General features: G+C 34.6%; 2 protein-coding genes across 2 annotated transcripts; both read right to left on the reverse strand.

Moving 5' to 3' along the window:
- Nucleotides 1–3293: 3293 nt before the first annotated feature.
- LOC104878009 (uncharacterized) lies at nucleotides 3294–5301 on the reverse strand. Its single transcript, XM_059740454.1, has 3 exons — nucleotides 4970–5301; nucleotides 3849–4872; nucleotides 3294–3323 (listed from the first exon to the last, which is right to left on the reverse strand). Exons 1-3 carry the CDS (start codon nucleotides 5299–5301, stop codon nucleotides 3294–3296), a joined length of 1386 nt encoding a protein of 461 aa, XP_059596437.1.
- Nucleotides 5302–11071: 5770 nt separating this feature from the next.
- Nucleotides 11072–18784, reverse strand: LOC100264967 (probable phospholipid-transporting ATPase 7). The gene is made up of 11 exons (XM_019217934.2): nucleotides 17963–18784; nucleotides 16137–17590; nucleotides 15942–16052; nucleotides 15568–15844; nucleotides 14957–15045; nucleotides 14728–14812; nucleotides 14340–14549; nucleotides 13878–13943; nucleotides 12320–12418; nucleotides 12048–12239; nucleotides 11072–11953 (listed from the first exon to the last, which is right to left on the reverse strand). Exons 1-11 carry the CDS (start codon nucleotides 18371–18373, stop codon nucleotides 11315–11317), a joined length of 3633 nt encoding a protein of 1210 aa, XP_019073479.1. The 5' UTR covers nucleotides 18374–18784; the 3' UTR covers nucleotides 11072–11314.
- Between the last annotated feature and the right edge of the window lie 1190 nt (nucleotides 18785–19974).

The raw sequence follows: 19974 nt of genomic DNA on the forward strand, positions 1-19974 counted from the left end.
CTACATATATGCAGAGAATATAATAGAAAAAATGGCTTACAATTGGCAACTAGTTAACTCTCTGCCATAGGGTACTGTTAAGTGGATTAATATTTTGTGTAATGTGCATATAAATTAAATTTTTGTATTACAGGGAAAACTGAAGGTGTTCTCTTTGAAGATGATGGTGATGGGTATGAATTCAGAAAATGTGGATATCTATTGACATACTACGTTGCTCAACTTCAATCTTCGGTTGTTTTTATTAGAGTTTCCAAAACAGAAGGATCATGGAAGAGACCAAAGCATGGTCTTCATGTCCAATTATTGCTTGGTGGAGGTGCGAAGGTATGTTCAATTTTTAAAGGCTGATGGCGAGCAAGACAAAAAAAGGCATTATAATGACAAATTGCTTCACCATGGGAGACTCTCTATTTACTAATTATTATCCTTAATTGTCTATCCTTAAAATAGATTGATGCACAAGCCACTGATGGAGAGGTTTTACAAATTACGATGCCTTCAGAACATGAAGTGTCTGACCTGGTATCTACAAGGAATGAACAATACTGGAATCGTCTAGGTAGTAATGTTATTCCATGACTATGTATTGGTTCAATTTTCTTGGAAATTAGTTATCTACAATTTATTTGAATGCTATTTATGCAGAATTTTCTTAATAGAGACCATGTTAATTTGTCACTGTCTGCAGTTTATTTTGATGATAACGTATGACATGACCAATGAACTGAATAGGAGGGCAGAGTCCTTAATTTTTTATTTTAAATTATATTGTTTCAATGATCACCTTTCTGCGACATCTATTTGCTTATTATATTCTCTTTTAGAATCACATTTTTCTATTCATGCTGTGTACCTCATGATTTCATGCATGTAAAATAAATTCTGACAAAACTCATTAGAGAACTTGAGATAGACAACTTGTTTTTTATGTTAGGGGTGGTAGTAGCTGTAGAAATACTAACTCATGAAGATGGAATCTTTTCTTTTCTTGCATTGTATTTCTAATAACTAGAAATTAACTCCTAGAACCTTTTTTCTCATATGGTTCAATGGATCCTCAGTATTGTTTATCTGAAATGCATTTATTTTCTAATGCATGAATTCTGAATGTTTGTTGTTGACCATGCTGTTTCTTACTATATAAGTTGTTAAATGCAAAAAGTGCTAATTAAGCATATTCCAGATGTACAAGAGGTTTTTAGACATAAGGAAATAGAACTTTTAAGTACTCCTATTGAACTGAAAAGTGGTGATTGGCCTCTCAAAGTGGTCCCTTGGATTGGGGGTAGAATTATTTCCATGATGCATCATCCTTCTAGTATGCATGTGTTCTTCATGAATTTTTATCCACTATTGATTCTCTCAACTCTTTTTCTCAACATGATTTGTGTTTTCAGTTTCTCATGTACTTATGTGAAGTTCAGTTCCCTTTGCTTGAATCATTGATTTATATTGTTGTTATCTATCATGCATTTGTATTTAATGGAAGATATACTTTTCCACTTATATTGGGAAATGATGCTCAAAGTCTCACAATGTATATCATTGACCAAGAAAGAGTCTACCAAGAAATTCTCTCATATTAGTCTGTGCTGAAGAGGATCAAGTTGATCCAGAAAATGACAATTAAATCCTCTTCACTAGCTATGTAGAAATGGTTTTCCCTTTCAATCAGTCTTTTTTGTGAGAAACAAACTAGCTACACTATTGGAAGCAAATGGGTGCTTAGATGATCCTCCTCTAACTCTTTTCAGCTTGCTAGATTGGTTGGGTGATTGGTGAGGGTCGGTTGGTTGTATTCCTTTTATTTTGTAACTTGGTTTTATTATGGTGGAGGGTGGTGGTAGCTGTATAATTTTTGTTCATGAAAGGGCTGCTTTTTTGGCAACCCTTTCTAATATATTTTCCTATTTATCTATAAAAAAAAAAAAGACATGTAATGTGTCAGGCAGAAAGCAAGTGTAAAGGGCATATATAAGGCTAAGAAAAGGGAATTTAAATTAAAAGCCTAATCTATCGAAAAATCCAAGACCAAGATCCTAGAGACTGTGCAAGAACAGGAAACAGGAAAATAATATTATCCATAGTCTCTGAACTTTCACCTCTAAAAAAACTTAATGCCCCCATAAGGAACACAAATAAAATTTTATAATACCTATATTGATGGTGGCTTTGGTTGTGCTTTCAAATCCCGAACTACAGACTGTGAAATTAAAAATGTATTTGGTATTAGACAGAGGTGACATTACACAGTTACATTCAAGAATCCAATGTCCTTAACTGAAGAAGCAAAGAATACAAATCTTTACAAAACAGTATGATCAAAGGATAACCAGATGATAAAGAGAAAAAAGAGGAGACGGTACAATACATGTTAATATTCAGGCATCAATTTTGAAAACCATTGAACAAATTCTGCTTATTTTGATTCTTGTATTTCAACAGCTAACACAGAATCAGATTGTTTCAACTTCACTATGATTTGTAATCATTGAGAGCAAGGTCAAGCGATTTCAATACAAACACCTTAATATTCAATCTTAGCAAGAAATGTCATTTGAATGTTAGTTTTCCAATCTGTAGGTTTGTTGTCCCTATGTCTCTAAGCGATGGATTTTGTTTTACAATCTGTATAAGCTTGTTTCGTACAACTATAACATCTGCTCAAGTATTGTATGACACAATTCTTAATAAATGGGAGCTTGATATTTACCATATACCTTATATTGGAATTTTCAAATATGCTTTATGGTTTTCAAGAAAATTATCAAGCTAAGAAATTAACATAAGGAATTATGATAACAATTTGGATGTAATATTAACCATTACAAGACACCAATGATAAGTGTTACAAATGTGTTCTTAGTTGGTAACAACCTTTAGAAAGAATCTTCAAAACATGTAATGGAAAAACAGTGGAACAAAGTTTCAATAATGGAAGAAGGTGACAACAATGCACTTAAGACAAAGGATTCTTGCACGTTTTCTTGTTGTGGTTGGACGTATGACATCTTAAGCAATAGACAGTCCATTTATCTTGAAATTGGGACTCAATGCGCTTCTTCCTTGGTCTTCCGAGAGGGCGTTTGGTATGGGGCGGGTTAAGAGAGAAGAAAACTTCACCGGAGATAGATTGAACCAAACCATCATTATCCACGGTTGACATGTCATGGGTATCTATACCGGAGAAGGAGCCCGAGTAAATCAACTCTTGCATTGGGAATTTGTACTAATCTTGAACAAAATCAACAACATTTTGACCAATGGAAATAATAACGGCCACTACATGCTCACAAGGGATTCCCAACATTTCCCAACCCCTACATGTGCAAGCACGCTTCATAATGTCCACATTCAAGAAGGTCATCCCGATAGAAACCCAAATATTCCGTTCATGAAAGGAATGACCGGATACACCTCGCCCTTAGTAATTTTCTGCTACACTTTCTCTTCAATTTTTGGCCTTATACATCCCTTCCAATTGTTTGATTCCTCTTTATGCTTGACAAGCATAGAACCTAACTTAGCCCTATTCTCTATTGGAAAGTTACAAATGGAGTGATGTCTTTCATTCCTTAACCAAACATTAAACGACTTGGTAAGGTTTGTGGTCATTTTATCCCATCTTTGTTTTGGGAATTTTGACATAGCCCAATGTTTGGGTGCATTTTCTTCAACCCATGTGGCCAAAGTGTCATTGTATTTCCATAGTTCAAATATGGAAACATTGTAATCGTGCTTTAACCTTGCATAGGTAATACTATCAAGGATTGGAGTACATTTTCTTTACCTTTGTTCACTCTTGTGTTATGTTTACTAAAAAAAGAGCTGAAATTATCCTTCACGTGACGGTAATAATAGGCATGGTTTTCAACCCCAAACACTTCAGGAACACTACGAAAGAGGGTAGGATGTCTATCTGAGATAATAATGACTTCCTTATCTCTAACAACCTTCTTCAAGTGTTGCAAAAACCAAGACCAATCGTCATAATTTTCTAAGGTCATCACGCCAAAGGTTAAGGGGAACATGGACTCATTAGCATCATATGTGGTGGCCAAAAATAACGCACCCCTATATGGCCCACTCATATGGGCAAAGTCAATAGCAATGATTGGTCGACACCCCATTGCAAACCCTTGGATAGATACCGAATGAGCAACAAAGAGTTGCTCAAAATGCCCATCACTTGAATGCCTCAACTCAACAATGCTTCCTAGATTTGTTGCAACCATTTTTTCACACATCCAAGACAACAATTTGTAATAATATTTGGGTTCTCCATAAATGCACTCGTTTGCCTTCTCCTTGATATTCCATGCTTGAAAGTACGTCAATTGCATCCCATGTTGCCTTTGGAAGTCCTTACAAATTTGGCGGGGTTGGTAATTAGGAGTAGATCGTATGACATCATCAATAAGCAATGAGGCATGATTGGATCTCACTAAAGGTTGGCATGCGACAACATCTCCCAAACTATGATTATGGAGGTTTTGAAAAGTGTGAACCTGAATGATGTTCGATTCCCCAACTTCACGAGAAGTGACTTTCCAAGGACATTCATTAACTGTGCAAACTACTATCATGTGTTTCATACTATTCCTCTTGAAGCAATAACGGAATCTACCAGCAATTGACATCAAATACATGACATCACGAAACTCGGCAGCATTGGGGAATGTATGTCCACTACCCATAATGGAATTTTCAAACCACCTTGAGTCACGTTCAAGTATATTTGATTCAACACATCTTTGGGAAAACCCATATGACTCAATTGCAAGAGAGTCATTATAGATATCCATTGGCGGATCATCACTGGAGGAAAGTATGTGTGCCAAATTCGAACCAACAATAAGAGTAGGGGCACTACAAATAAAACATAAAAACAAATTCTTCATCCATTTACATATATTTCAAAAGTTAATAGAAAAAGTGAATGTGATGTTGGTAAGGCTATAAGTACCTAGTCAGTGCTATACGGGCTGCAACAACTTCACTTGATGATGAGACATAGACATGACATAACATTTCGTTGAATCTGAACATCTTAAGTATGGTTGCGTCATCATGCAACGATAATAGACATAATGGGTCAAACTTGACCGTGAATTCCAATTTGATAGAATTTCGGTCAAAGTTTAGTTCATCACACAATTTTGAAACAAAATCACTATGTGACATATATCGGCTAACAACAATGGATTCAGTACGACCACCCTGATATTCTACGGACCCACCAACACACTTAACTAGCTGACCGCCTTCATGAATGTAGGAGAACATGTCCTCTTCCATCTCTTTAATTAAGTAAAAACTTGTTACAAACAAAATGACAACAAAAGTAGATAGGGATTATGTATGAATATAATGATGTTGGAAAGAGGAAAAGATGGAGTGGAGAGAGAGGTCATAAATGGGTCATCCTCGGGCCATGTGTTGCTTCTCCAACGTGTAAGAATTTTTTTTAGCGAAACAAAAGACAAAGAGGAAAGGTGAAAGAAGGGAATGAAGGCCCCCTTTCTATATTCAAATCCCTAATCTATCCTTGTATCCATAATCTAATGCCATGAAGTTGCTTAAGGAATAAGAATGGTGGCTTCCTCCCTACCTACCCTTCCCATGTCCTCATCTCCAACCCATTTTCTATGTTTCTTTCCACTTTCATTCTTCATCATCCTAAAAACAAAATTACATCCTATAATAGTTATCAAACAATACTTTTACCATCGAGAAGACATTAATAATTAAATCATCCCACATATCAAAAAGGGCATCCTTATTTTGCACTTACTCTATCACTCTCACTCTCACTCCCATGTACGTACCTTCCTATCTTAACTTTATGGGTGTATACCTTGGCCTAATTTATTTATACCTAGACCTTCATTCAAAAGTGAAAGGTCTATCGTATCCTGAATAATATTTAAATAAATCTCACATTATAGTTTTTTCCAAATCAATTTGTATAATTCCACAAATTCGTTTATAGAGTTAATAATTAATGACACCATCCTTTGAAGTTAAGAAATTGAAAGCAATATTGTTGTACCAAGACAAACCAAAAAGATTTAGTAAAGCAACGAGTGATTTATGGGGATGAATATAAACCGAGTGATACTAAAACTATATTTCCCAATTTTGGAAGATTCAAAAAACTTCAACCAGTTAAATCGCCTCTCATTTAAACATATGGAGCAAACACCAAATAAACTACTGAAAAGTATTAACAAGAAAGAAAAGAGTCATTAAACAAAATTAGAAATGAAATAATGGATTGTTCATCAATGATAAATTGGATGATATTTGTAATAAATAAATAAGATGGCTATAAAGACTGTGGAAGAAGCATTGAAGAATCTAATTCCTAACTTTTATGCCACATAAATAGTAGAATTTAAAAATTCATCAATTCTTCCAAACCAGTAGCTCAACTCACACCTAGTAAAATATTAATGTGTAGAACCCTTTTACGTAAATCTGAGTGTTTATAAAATAAATAAAAAAACACAATGATAATCCTAAGCACAATCAAATTCGAAAATTATGCACCTTTGAAATTTTTTTAATTGCATTTCTACATAGCTAATGAATCAAGAAAATAAAAGATGTTCCTTGTTAACAGTCATATTGGTAACTAGAAAACAGTGCCAAAAAAAAGGGAATCACAATTCCCATCAAATTCAAAACTAGACAGAACATCATAAGCTAAAATAAGAAACAAATGAATATTATTTATCTTCAAAATAATTCATTTATGCATTAGTTAGTATTCAATTTCTGAATGATTTTTGCATTAATTTAGAACTCACAAGCTTAGCTAAGAAACTTAGACAAATTATATATGGGTTTGCAACCATGTAAATGATGACAATAATTTATTACTAGAGGTAATTTCTAATTGGCGAATTTGAGGACAAAATTGCAGTGCATGCATAGAAATTTTCATGAAAAGCAGTTAACAATTAATTAGCAAAAGCATCATAATAAGAAAAGAAAAAAAATGATTTTTAATTGAATGAAACTTACTTCAAGTTTATAAGATTCTGTGTTTCCCCTATTAATGCCCCATAGCTCATCTCATAACCTTATGATGCACCCCAACCCCCATGCACAGACACCCTCCCACAACCTGTAGACCTAACAAAAAAACCAGGCCATAGACCCCTGAGAAACTAACACATAACCATCCTCACTATTCTTAGAATAGTATGAGATAAATAATGCCCCCGTCTTTATCCCCAAGCATTCGAAAAATTTCTTATCCCAAATGGGAAGAATGCTACTAGCAAACCCCTTGGAGCAAAGGTCACTTCAAAACTCTTTAAAAGTATTGGTAGAACCACTTAAATACTAAGAGTGAGGCTAATAGGCCAATAATTCGTACAATACAAGTGAAAAAGCTTGCACCAGCATCCTTCCACATCAACACATTGATGTGTATATGCATCAAACATACATACTAGTAAATAATAATCACCTTTCCTTTCAACACACACTGTGCAAACATGTATCTTGCAGAATCATGGAAACCAATGATACCTTAGTTTGTTAAACCAGAATGAGATCCAAAATACATCATTTATCAAGGATGTTTTCACATAGATTTGTTAGTAGTTTTTCTCTAGATTCATATGATGTTCTAGCATAAAAAGAAGAGAGACACACAGACACAGACATAGAGAATAAAAAAGAAGTAACATAGGAAAAAGAGAATACCTCAACAACAATTCCCAAGTAATCTATGAATGCTGGAATCTTGGCTTCTGCAAAGTCCGTATATATCTGTAGTCCAACAAGGAGAAGGAGAGAATGGGAAGAGAAGAAGGGACATGGCAGGATTTTAAAAGCTTAGATCCAATACATAATGAAAAAGCAAAAAAAGGAGTAATGGCACAATGTTTTGAGCAAACCGAATGAACATGGTGAATTTATGAATATATAAGATATATATATATATATATATATATATATATATATATATATTTATGACAACAATAATCCAAACTGAATAAAAAGCTCAATTTAGAACAAAAGATTTAACAAATTAATTGGGTTTTCTCTAGGAAACACCTTACAAATTAAAACTAAAGAATTAAACAGGTAAATCAAAATGTTTAACAATAAGCTATATGTTGGAAGAATAAATTGGATTTTCTATATTTACTAGAGTTGTAACTCTCAACATAGCCTAAAATTTTTTTGGACTTCATATGACTTGGATATTGTTCAAATAGGTTCATTAGACTTAGGAGGTCATCAAATAATTTTCGAAAAAATCAAAATCCAAAAATCCAAAAAAATTAACAAGGGTACGAAGAATGTGAGGATTCCTCACATTCTTCGTACCCTTTTAAATTTCTCAACTTCTTTGAACTTTTTAACATCGGGACTTTATATGGCTTGGATATTGTTTAAATAGGTTCGTTACACTTAGGAGGTGGTCAAATAATTTTTGGAAAAATAAAATCCAAAAATACTAAAAAATTAACAAGGGTACGAACAATGTGAGGAATCCTCACATTCTTCGACCCTCCCCATTCTCAACTTCTTTGAAAATTTTAAAAGTTTTTAGGACTTCATATGGCTTGGATATTGTTTAAATAGATTCATTACACTTAGGAGGTCGTCAAATAATTTCCGAAAAAATCAAAATCCAAAAATACTAAAAAATTAATAAGGGTATAAAGAATGTGAGGAATCCCTCACATTCTTCGTACCCTTCCCATTCTCCAATTCATTGAACTTTTTAAAACTTTTGGGGACTTCATATGGCTTGGATATTGTTTAAATAGGCTCATTGCACTTAGGAAGTGGTCAAATGAATTTCGAAAAATGAAAATCCAAAAATCCTAAAAAAATTAACAAGGGTAGGAAGAATGTGATGAATCCTCACATTCTTCGTACCCTTTTAAATTTCTCCACTTCTTTAAACTTTTTAAAATTCTCAAGACTTCATATGGCTTGGATATTGTTTAAATAGGTTCATTACACTTAGGAGGTGGTCAAATGATTTCCTGAAAAATCAAATTCCAAAAATACTAAAAAATTAACAAGGGTACAAAAAATGTGAGGAAACCTCACATTCTTCGTACCCTCCCCATTCTCCACTTCTTTGAACTTTTCAAAAAAAATTGGGACTTCATATGACTTGGATATTGTTTAAATAAGTTCATTACACTTAGGAGGTGGTCAAATAATTTTCGAATAAATCAAAATCCAAAAATACTAAAAAATTAATAATGGTACGAAGAATGTGAGGAATCCTCACATTCTTCGTACCCTCCCCATTCCCCACTTTTTTGAATTTTTTTAAAATTTTTTGGGACTTCATATGGCTTGGATATTATTTAAATAGGTTCATTAAACTTAGGAGGTGGTCAAATAATTTCCAAAAAAATCAAAATCCAAAAATACTAAAAAATTAACAAGGGTACAAAGAATGTGATGAATCCTTACATTCTTCGTACCCTCCCCATTCTCCACTTCTTTGAACTTTTTAAAAATTTTGGGGACTTCATATGACTTGGATATTGTTTAAATATGTTCATTACACTTAGGAGGTCTTCAAATGATTTGCGTAAAAATCAAAATCCAAAAATCTTAAAAAATTATCAAGGGTACAAAGAATGTAAGGAATCCTCACACTCTTTGTACGAAGCATTCTCCATTTCTTTGAAATTTTCAAAAAAATTTAGGACTTCATATGACTTGGATATTGTTTAAATAAGTTCATTACACTTAAAGGGTGTTTAAATGATGCCAAAATAAAAAAATAAAAAAAATAAAACTCCAAAAATACTTAAAAATTAGAAAGGGTACGAAGAATTTGAAGATTCCTAATTCTCTTCCTCTTTTAAATTTAAAAAGTTTTGAAAAAATCTAAACGATTAAAAAAATCAGTGAGAGATTTGAAACTCCATATTTTTACTAATTATTATATTTTTTTTATTTTCAATATTTTAACCAATATTTTATATGATTAAATTTAAATTATAAAAATTATTTTATTAATACAATTGTCAAGTACATAACTAAGTTAGTGTTTTAACAATGTATACTTATTTAAATTTATTTCAATTTTTTTATTTTTTATAAATATCTAATTAGACTTACAATTCATTGAAATTATTCAGTTTTTTTACTTCATAAACCAATTATATTGCTTTTTCGCATTTTCAATATTCACCCAATTTTTTTCACAAATAATTTCAACTTAAAATAAAATAAATTAATTGACTCTCAATTTATAAATTATGTCATTGAATTATTTTTTTTACAATATTTAGTTTATTTTAAATTTAATTTTTTTTCCTTCACCTCTTTGGTTTATCACTTTATATTAAAAAATAAAATAAATTCTAATTTCTCTTCTTTTAGAAAATTTATATTTTCACAAATTATTCAACATTTTTCAATTTTTATAAAATAAATCCTCAAATTATATAATTGGATGTTGTAAAGAGTTAAAACTTTTTGTGTTGCATTTGATTATTTTTTTTCTTGGCATTGGAGGTGACCGGTTTGTAACCTATATAGCAAGTTTTTTTTTCTTTTTTATTCAACAACCCTCACACGTGGCAAGTTGCAATTGGTGCAAAATTGGGGGTATGGTACCCAAAAACATATTTCGTACCCTAGCATAACCCTTTTAACTAATATTTATTTTCATTGATGTTAATTCATATTTATTTTCATTAATTTGAGACAATAAATTTATTTATAAAACATTTATATTTGAAGTATTGTACATTTATAAAATAATCATAAAATATTTATTACTAAACACGAGTCATGGAATTATAATGATAATATGTAGTTTCACTAGTGTTAGAGATTAAAAATAACTCTTTTGAGTTAATTCCCCAACATATTTACTTTATTATTAACTTACATTAAGTTATTAAATCATATTAAGTCATTAAGTTATTTATCAAATACCTTTTAAATTGTTAACTAGTTATAAATATCATTCCATGTTTGGGTTCTGAGGTCAATGTGTGAAAGGACCATCGTGCTTCCAACTCCAGCCAGAGCAGGGTTCTTGGCAACAATATGAGCCCGGATTGGATAGTGAAAGATGTTCAAAAACTCAACAATTGCAAACATAATTGTCAAGAATACAATTTTTGGTCCAATAAAATCCCAACAAGATGGAGGTGGTACACGATTCTACAACTCTATAGACAAATAATGAATTACCCATAAATAAAAGAATAGAAATGCTGATAACAAACATTCAACTTAATTAGGAGGACACCATATCTATGACCTATTAGAACAGTGGGCTGCTTGTCACTGATTTATATATCTATGCCTTCTTGTGGTGCAACTGTTGTTTCAGACGAGAGATCTTAGCTTCAACTCTTGCAGAAAATCCAACATGGGTGGTTGTCTTGGAGTTGTTTTGTTCCCTCAACCACATAGCATTGTCCATGATATCTTTCCGGAAATGCTTCATTTCTTGGATTACATGATCGTCCATGGGGTAGAATGTTCGCTGAATGACAAGGTGTATGATGTATGGAAGAAGAGAAACAACTACTACAAGCAATGTGACCATCCAGTACTTCGGCGCAGGCCCAATAGCTTCCACCAATAGGTGAAATGCTCGGTTTGAATACGAGGGAGGGAGAGCACCATAGATCAGCAACAAGATGTACCAGGACAGGATGCTACCCCAGATGAAAACATGTTGGATCCAAGTGAAATGGCTGATGATAAGGGCGATCTGGCAGTTGACAGTCCAAATAACGCATGTGTATGTGATGGCACCAAGGTGTGCCATGTCTGCCACGTCTCCCTCCTCGCGGAATGCAGTGGGAGACAGTATTCTTATGTTCATGGTTAAGATGACCAGTGAAGTCACTACACCGTTCAAAATCCAGCCAATTATGCGTACCCAACTGAAGTGAATATTCCTTTGTCCTTGTTGATAGAGAGCTGGAAACTGTTTAAATGCAGAAAAAAATAATGATCATAGAAAGAGCTTCAGAAAAGGTCTAGCTACCCAGGATATAGTGTAGGGTGTGTCGTCTCTTTACCTGCAGGCATACTTCTGATGAAACATCCTGCTCAAGGACTCCCAATGATATAACCGGCAAGGATGTCAACATAACATTGAACAGTACCATATACCAGTCATCGTATAGGACCTCCCCAGAGAATGCTGTGTATAATTCGTAGTAGAATAGGGTAAGTCCCAACAATATGTTCTTGTATACAAAGTAGAGAATCTGCAAGGAGAGCGAAAAATAAATCAGTGGCAATGCTCCATTAAATAGGAGCCACTCTTTCAATGGAAATAAAGCTTCACCATCTTGGAGATCCTCTTGTAACACCAATGCCCATGAACTAGAAGTAAGCGCTCCAAGAAATGAAATTGAGGCAATGAAAAATCACTGGCCATGACTGCCTGCAAGTTACATCCACATGAGAATGTTTCAGAAATATTTGGAGTACATTTATGTAGCTATTTTTAAATTGCTATAACTTGGGCATTAAAATTCATTTCTCAACAAGCCTACCCAAAACACTAAAAACCGACAATGCTTCTTGGAACTTGGAACAGTGACCATCTCAGAAATTTGGTGGGAATGTCCCATGTCTCTGGTGTCTGCTATTGAGTAAAGATGAACTCTTGATGGGAAAATCTTATTTACAAACTGTAGCCCGAAATAAAGGCCATTAGAGGGCTATTATACTTTAGACATGCTAGCAAGAGTTATAATGTAAGTGGAAAAGCTACACTAAGGCCACTTGCTTTGGTCTTATATATAGTGTAGTAAGGCAGCTCATTTCATACCCACCTCTGATTTATTTAATCATTTGTTTTTGTTCTACTTCTTTTAAGAGGGGATCTCTCTGTTTCAAGTTGTTACTGACAAATTCTCTCTTCCATATAAAAGAAAATAGTGGACTAGTTAATGTATAGCATTTCTTTACTGACTAAAACTTACCAAGCTTCTTCTTGATGGAATTTTCAATGTACTTGCTTGAGTTTGGGAGAACAAAATTGCTTCAACTCTAGCTATTAAAAGCAGAAAAAATACTTCCAAAGAGTACTTAAAGAAACTAGAGATTTTAGCTATTTGCAAAAGTTATTTACCTACTGGAGGTGATATAGATCAAGAAATTAATCTGGAGGAAAACAAATGTTGGTAATTTTCATGCTTGGTCACATCAAACGGCACTGTTTGGTTTTCAAAAAGTACTAAGAAAAGACCCAAAAAAAAAAAGATTTTCTCATATTTGATCTTATTATAATAAATATGAAAGAAAATCAAATATAATTAAAATTACATAGAAACTTAAGCATTTCTAAATTATTTAATCTCTATGTAAAAAAGATAAAATAAGTTGAGTATGAAATAACACATAAAAAGAATTTATTAACTTCTAAATAAATATTTTATTTTTTTGTACTTTTATTTCTTTCTACTTTTTTTATTTATTTATTTATTTTTATTTTCTTTCCTTCACATTGTACCTCAAAATTTCCAAGAACCAGATACCTATAGGCATTGGAAAAGAAGTTTTCCAAGGCTAGGTTGGCATTTTGGAGATTCCATTAACCATGAACTAGCTAGGACGCTAAAATATGGTGCTCTTAGAAGCCACTGCAAATGGTTTCAGCTGTCCAACTCCAAACCTGAATTAATTTGTACTGATTCATTCAAGGGACAGCAATTTGACATCCAAATTTGGTAACCTTTTCAGCTACTTAGGATATGCAACTTAAAACCCAGGGGGCAAAATAAGGCAACTATGAAGGTTGTGAAGAAATCATCAAGTGGATGAACTATTGGCTTTACCTGCATTCCTTCCATGCCGCTGATTCCAACTCCAATATCAGCTTCCTGAATCATGCCAACATCATTCGCTCCATCTCCGATTGCTAAGGTTATCCTGCCAGTGTATGCCTTCACTGACCTTGTAATCTGAAAGTGCCATACTTAGGTCACAAACTTGTATTGGAATGGGCATGGACAGAAAACAAATGGTTTTAATTTGAATTCATACATGTTCTTAAAAATGAAATCAACATGAGAGAAACAGACATTATTTTGCATAGCAGTGAACATAAGTTTAACACAGAGAAATCAGCATATTTACCAGAGAAAAATAGGGGTCATTTCTCCAAGTCCAATATTTCATAGTCAAGAAAACCAAATTGGCTAATTCAAAAAGCAACCGAAGAAGAAATAACCTCATTTTAAGTCCTATGCAATGTAAATTAAACACTATGGATGATTCAATTGGAGTTGAAGATCTAAATACCCCATCAAGTTCAGTCAAATAGTAATAAAAGAAAATGGAAGTGGAACTTCTCCTACCAAAGCTTTCTGTTTTGGAGACACTCGGCAGCATATAACAGAGATGCAATTAACAGCCAAGCAGAAGAAATGGTTCTTCACATCACTTCTCAAAGCTATTTCAAGAGCTTTCCCATCTACAATCAGAGCAAAGGGTGCATTCTTGCTTCTTTCTTCACTCATCGCCAGGGAAAAGCTTTCAATTTGATGCAAAATGTCATCTTTCATAGCCTGAAAAGCTAGCAATGAAAGATATTATTGAACTTCCTAACTTCAGTAGATAAACATATATTTAAGCTAAAACTCTCAAGAACAAGAGACAATGGTGAACAATACTATAGATTGAACTCAGCCATTGTGCTCTTTGGAGCAGAATGATTTATTGTGGGTGTTTGAAGCAAATTGTCACCTGCACTTGGTTGCTGTTTTCAACTTCTTTGCTCAAACTCAAATGAAATTGTCTCATATTGTGTCCAAGTAAACTACAAGCAAATCTGCTAGATCAAGAAAGAAAAAGACAGTGGAATGTTTTATCCATTAAGAACATGAATATAGACTCTGCTTCTTTCTGTTGTGATATTCTAAGACCCCACAACATTTAGAAGCATCACAAAAAGCAAACTACAAGAAAGTCTCACCCGATATTTACTGCAGTCTCCTTCTTGTCACCTGTGAGCAACCAGAACTTCAGGCCTGCTTGAGCAAGTTTATCTATGCACTCAGGAACCTGGTTCAGTGAGTGAAGCAGTGTCATTTATGTAAATTCCAAACCAGGAATCAAGTGGGATAACTGATGTTACAGGTCAGACTGCTCAGTTCAATTCAACAACACGAGACAAAAGGTTCACAAACAGCAAGGATACCAAGGTTACTCAATTGATTCACTCTTTAAATGAGATGAAGAACATGTCCTGTGTCCCTCAATACCCTCTTGGGTTAACAGAAATTAAATGAAGTATAATCGGAGATTAGGCCCTCTCAGAAAAATGTGGTGAACAGATATCTATATCCAGTGCATTTCAATTTCTCATCAAAACTCAAAACCATGTTCATAAATACTGCCTTAGAAGCTTTGTATGTTACCAATTATATTATCCTCATGATTGTCAAAAGGTGCAGTATTAAATTTCATTTGGTGTGACATTATATGTTGGACTATAGATAAATAGTTTGCTATCTGTATCTCAAATTTCTCTTCTATAATGCATGCACATTCAGAGAGAGAGAGAGAGAGAGAGAGAGAACTAACCCCTTTCTGTAGCTTGTCTTCAACAGCCGCAGCCCCTAGTAGAATCAAATCTTTTTCTATCATTTCAGAAGCACTCTCTAGCAACTCATCTCTTTTGGGACCTACAGTGGTCTTAGCTCTTGTAAATATTGAGTTCCAATTCTCATACTCAGCCACTTCAAGTTTCCGATAAGCAAATACCAGAGTGCGCAAGCCATCTTCTGCATAATCGGAAAGGTGTGAACTCGTTGCCTGCTGATATGACCTACCATGATCGTCAAGCCTATCCAAGATAATGCTGAAAACACAAATGCACTGTAAGAAACCATATCACAAAATGAACCTTCCAATCAGGCACACAAACACGGTTTAACTAATGAAATAGGGTAGAGTACCTGTCAGCGCCTTTGCAAAGCAGAAAGATCTGACCATCATCATTGCTAACTATTACAGACATCCTCTTTCGTGAACTGCTGAACTCTAGCAGATTTAAAAGTTTGTACTCCCTGAAATTTATGATATATGTAAATGCAATGAAGCTAACCAAGAGTAGATGAAGAGAAACTGAGGAAGTAGGGGAGAAAATTCACCTCTCTACCTCAAAACCAGAGGAAGGGTCAAGCTCCTTAAGGACCATTACAGACTGGGTTCTCCGCAAAAATTTGAATCCAAACTCTTGTGAAGCAATCAAAAACGCCACTTCTTCAGGTGATTCCGCCTCATACTTCAGCTTACCAGTTTGATCCTCTTCAATAGGTATGCCCGTGTGACACAATGCCATGACTCTGAAGAACATAGTCATGTCATATGAGTTGGATGTCCAAATCCAACTTTTTCCTGTGAGCCGGTCATCCTTGAAGTTGAAACCTTTGATAACAGATTCTTTCCCTGCATGAGAAATTCTCGAATTTCCTGTCAGTAGATTGTCAATGTCCTCTTTGCCGCCTAGAGCTGCCTTTTGTATGCTAATATCAGCAACAGAGAACTCCAACATTTCAAAGCTTTCAGTTATAGAATCAGACCTAGCAAAACTAAATTGATATCTCTCCATGTCAGCATTTATTCTTTTAGATGCAGCAAGATCAACTTCATTAACATCACCCCCATATGAAATCCCTGCAATAGAGCACTTCCTAAATTCCATCTGGTTGCAAGTCAAAGTCCCAGTTTTATCAGACAGAATCATTTCTACCTGACCCAGCTCCTCATTCAGATTTGAAGTCCGGGCTTCAACTGACTTGCATGTTACTTCATCATACATTTCTATATCCTTATTAATAAGCGTAGCTTGTAGAACTTTGACAAGTTCAATGGAGACATAGAGAGAAATGGGGATTAAGTAGCCGTACAAAATGAGGGCCCTTATGAATTGTAGGAAACCCGATACGAAGGGCTTTGATGGACTGAAGAATGGATCTCCTTCTTGCAAACGAAGGTACCACCAATTAACCATATCAGATTTCACAACCAATGCACATCCCATTGCAGTGACCAATGAAATCAAAACAAGCATTGAGAAAAGAAGGTAAATGACATGATCCATCTTTCTCTCAATCTGGCTACGTTTAGATGGTGATATAGTGGAGTTTCTTACTACTTTTGTATCCGGCCCGCTAAAGATAACAACTCCATAAATGTAATCAGTGTTTCGAAGTTTTGAGTCTCTTAACAGCACCTGAGCTGGGGACAAGGGATATGACTTATTGTCAAACTCCAAATTCCCCACAAAGGTGTAAAGGCTTGGATTTGGGTCCTCACAACGAATTGTAGCTGTAAAATTTTTTAATTCTGGTTCCTCATCCAAGCCAAGTGTGGCTTCTAGGCATCTTTTAGCTTTCAAATTGGTCTCTCCATCAAGGTTCATGGTCTCTACGTAACAAAGACCATCTTCATAGCTAGAAGATAACAGAAGGAGATCACTTGGAAAATATTCATTCTTATGAACTTTGATGACATCTCCTACACAGAGTGACTGCCATTGTTTATTTATAAATGTACCATTTCCAGTATGAGCCTTTACATTTCGAGAGTTTACATTCAAATCCTGCAAGCAGTCAGTCATTCAATTACATGGTTTAGAATTGTGCTTACTCAAAGAAGTTTCCCTAACTCTCAAAGAAGTTTTAGTGTGTTGTAATGATTAAATTTAAAGGATTATGACATTTTGCAAACATGAAAGGAGCTAGAAAACCAAGAAACAATCAATTGTGATAGTGAAAACTTCAACTCTAAAAGAAACGTAAACAACCCCGGATAAGACTTGTCTTTAGATTCACACAAATTGCAGAAACTACCGTAAATTTCATAATTCCATTTGATCATATGTTTATTATCATATAGTGAAAATCATAGACAAAATCTCTTAACAAATAGAGAACTAAAACCAACAAAAAGAAATGCATATGCCCAAAGTTACCTGCAAAAATCTATGCCAGTCCTCCACTGCCTCTTTGAGCATGCTAATCCCCACCACAAACACCAAGGGAGCAATCAAACTTACTGGATTGAAAGGGGCCAATGAAGTGATCGACAATGCGGCAGCCAAGAGAAAATAAAGATTTGCAACTCTGCGGAACTGTTCAAAAAGAGCTTTGGGAAGAAAAGTAACAAAATTGTACTTGGTCGTTGATATATAGTTGTTGGGGTATTTGTAAGGTTTGATCTTGTGTAGTTGAGATTCATTGCAGAAAACCACACGAGAAAATCCTGGCTGACCAAAGAGCTTCTGAACAGGCGAGGGATCAGAAATGGAGGGTCGCAGGCATGAAAAGGAATACAATTTGCTCCATCTCAACTTACCCTTCTTTCTCCCTGATAACTCTCCCATTCCTGTTAGTAGTTGACTCTGTTTTCACCCTTGGACAGTGGCAGCAGATGGAGCTCTTCTGCACCAGAAAAATTGAATACTATCGAATAGTATCATAATCTCACACCCCTTAGGAATTCAAATTTTCTTTCATCCTGCTTGTGAGCCTGGCTTCTGACATAAAATGGTCGATCTCAACAGTTCATACCAAAGGATACCAAGTTTGAGCGATGTCCACATAACCAGAACTCCTCATTTCTGTCTTCTTTAATAGTCTCTTATCTGTTTCTCTGTCCTTGAGCCATCAGTATTCACCTTGAAAGAGACTCCCAATGCTGAGTCCGGACTTTCTTGGATCTATCAGAACTTCCATTAGTCGTGCTTCACACATAAACAATAGTTTCCTTCCCAACCCAATGAACACCATACTTGTATTCATCTTTGTAATATCCGAAACCATCTTGTAATGCATAAAACAAATATTAAAATGAACCAGCAAGTTCTGTTTACTCATTCAGCAATTTGCATTCAACTTACTGAACCATACAAAGGAAAAAACAGCTGAAGTCCATGGTATCTGCATGATTAAAATAAGTCATCATGTTGGATTGACTGAATCAATGCGCTGACTTGTCTCAAGATTTTTGAGCTAAATGCTGCATTTTCAGATAAAAAGAAAGGAGTAAAAAATTGAAGTCAACAAAACCCCCAAGCTTCTCATTGCATAGAACCATCCATGGAGTTTTATAATATTTCTTTTACCTAAGTTTTGCCAACAGACCATGTGGGTATTATCTAAAGCAAAGCCAATGAGTCTCCCATGGTATATAAAATTACAAGAAAACAAGCCAAAGCCTGTATTGCCGGCCACTTAAATGGAGTAAAAAGAGGATTGCATCGGGATAACAAGAACCGGAAAAATGATAATCTTTTGGTTGCTACGACTATGTCCAGAGGAAGAAAAGACACGAGTCCGTCTTCATATCCTAAAACGATATGGAAACTCAAGATAACTATACTGGCAGGCCCAAAATTTGAAGTTCTGCATTCTTATATATATATATATATATATATATAGAGAGAGAGAGAGAGAGAGAGAGAGAGAGAACAAAGCCAATTAAGAGAATCCATTGGAGAGAGGCAGTCGAAGGGCTCAATTATTTTAGTAATGTTTCTTTAACTCTTTCATTGCCAAGCAAGTCACTTCACCAGCAGGCCAACAACTTAAAAAATGACGTTTGAGGGCCTCGAAAGCAACGACAACATTTTCCTGAACGGATTGTAAACATTCCGAAACAGCCTTGCATTTTTTTTACTTTGCGTTTTGATAAACATGGGAAGAGAGATAGAAGTTTTGAGGGATCCGCAGGAAGAGGCTGGTTGGTGCAAATGCATACAAAACGTGGCATAATGTATGAACTAAAGAATCCTTCATGTAGCATGTTACATTAAAAACTGCAAGGGCGAATTCAATACAACTTTCAAGTGAAGTCTTTCTAAGTTCTGTATTGGTAGACATGGAATCAACCACTTGAGCAGTGGAGCTGGTGCATGTTTAGACAATGCCGAAATAGAACAGATCGAAAATGTGGAACACTTTCATGGCATCCAGAATACAGATA

The sequence above is a fragment of the Vitis vinifera genome, chromosome 10 (genome assembly GCF_030704535.1).
Source record: "Vitis vinifera cultivar Pinot Noir 40024 chromosome 10, ASM3070453v1".
In the NCBI taxonomy this organism is placed as follows: domain Eukaryota; kingdom Viridiplantae; phylum Streptophyta; class Magnoliopsida; order Vitales; family Vitaceae; genus Vitis; species Vitis vinifera.

Coding starts and splice junctions, on each gene's coding strand:
- LOC104878009 (XM_059740454.1), bottom strand. CDS start 5,301: ATGGAAGAGGACATGTTCTCCTACATTCATGAAGGCGGTCAGCTAGTT. Junction 4,873..4,969: donor GCCCGTATAGCACTGACTAG/GTACTTATAGCC, acceptor TTTTATTTGTAG/TGCCCCTACTCTTATTGTTG. Junction 3,324..3,848: donor ATGCCTATTATTACCGTCAC/GTGAAGGATAAT, acceptor TTGCACATGTAG/GGGTTGGGAAATGTTGGGAA.
- LOC100264967 (XM_019217934.2), bottom strand. CDS start 18,373: ATGGGAGAGTTATCAGGGAGAAAGAAGGGTAAGTTGAGATGGAGCAAA. Junction 17,591..17,962: donor ACTGGCATAGATTTTTGCAG/GTAACTTTGGGC, acceptor GACTGCTTGCAG/GATTTGAATGTAAACTCTCG. Junction 16,053..16,136: donor TCTGGTTTTGAGGTAGAGAG/GTGAATTTTCTC, acceptor CATAAATTTCAG/GGAGTACAAACTTTTAAATC.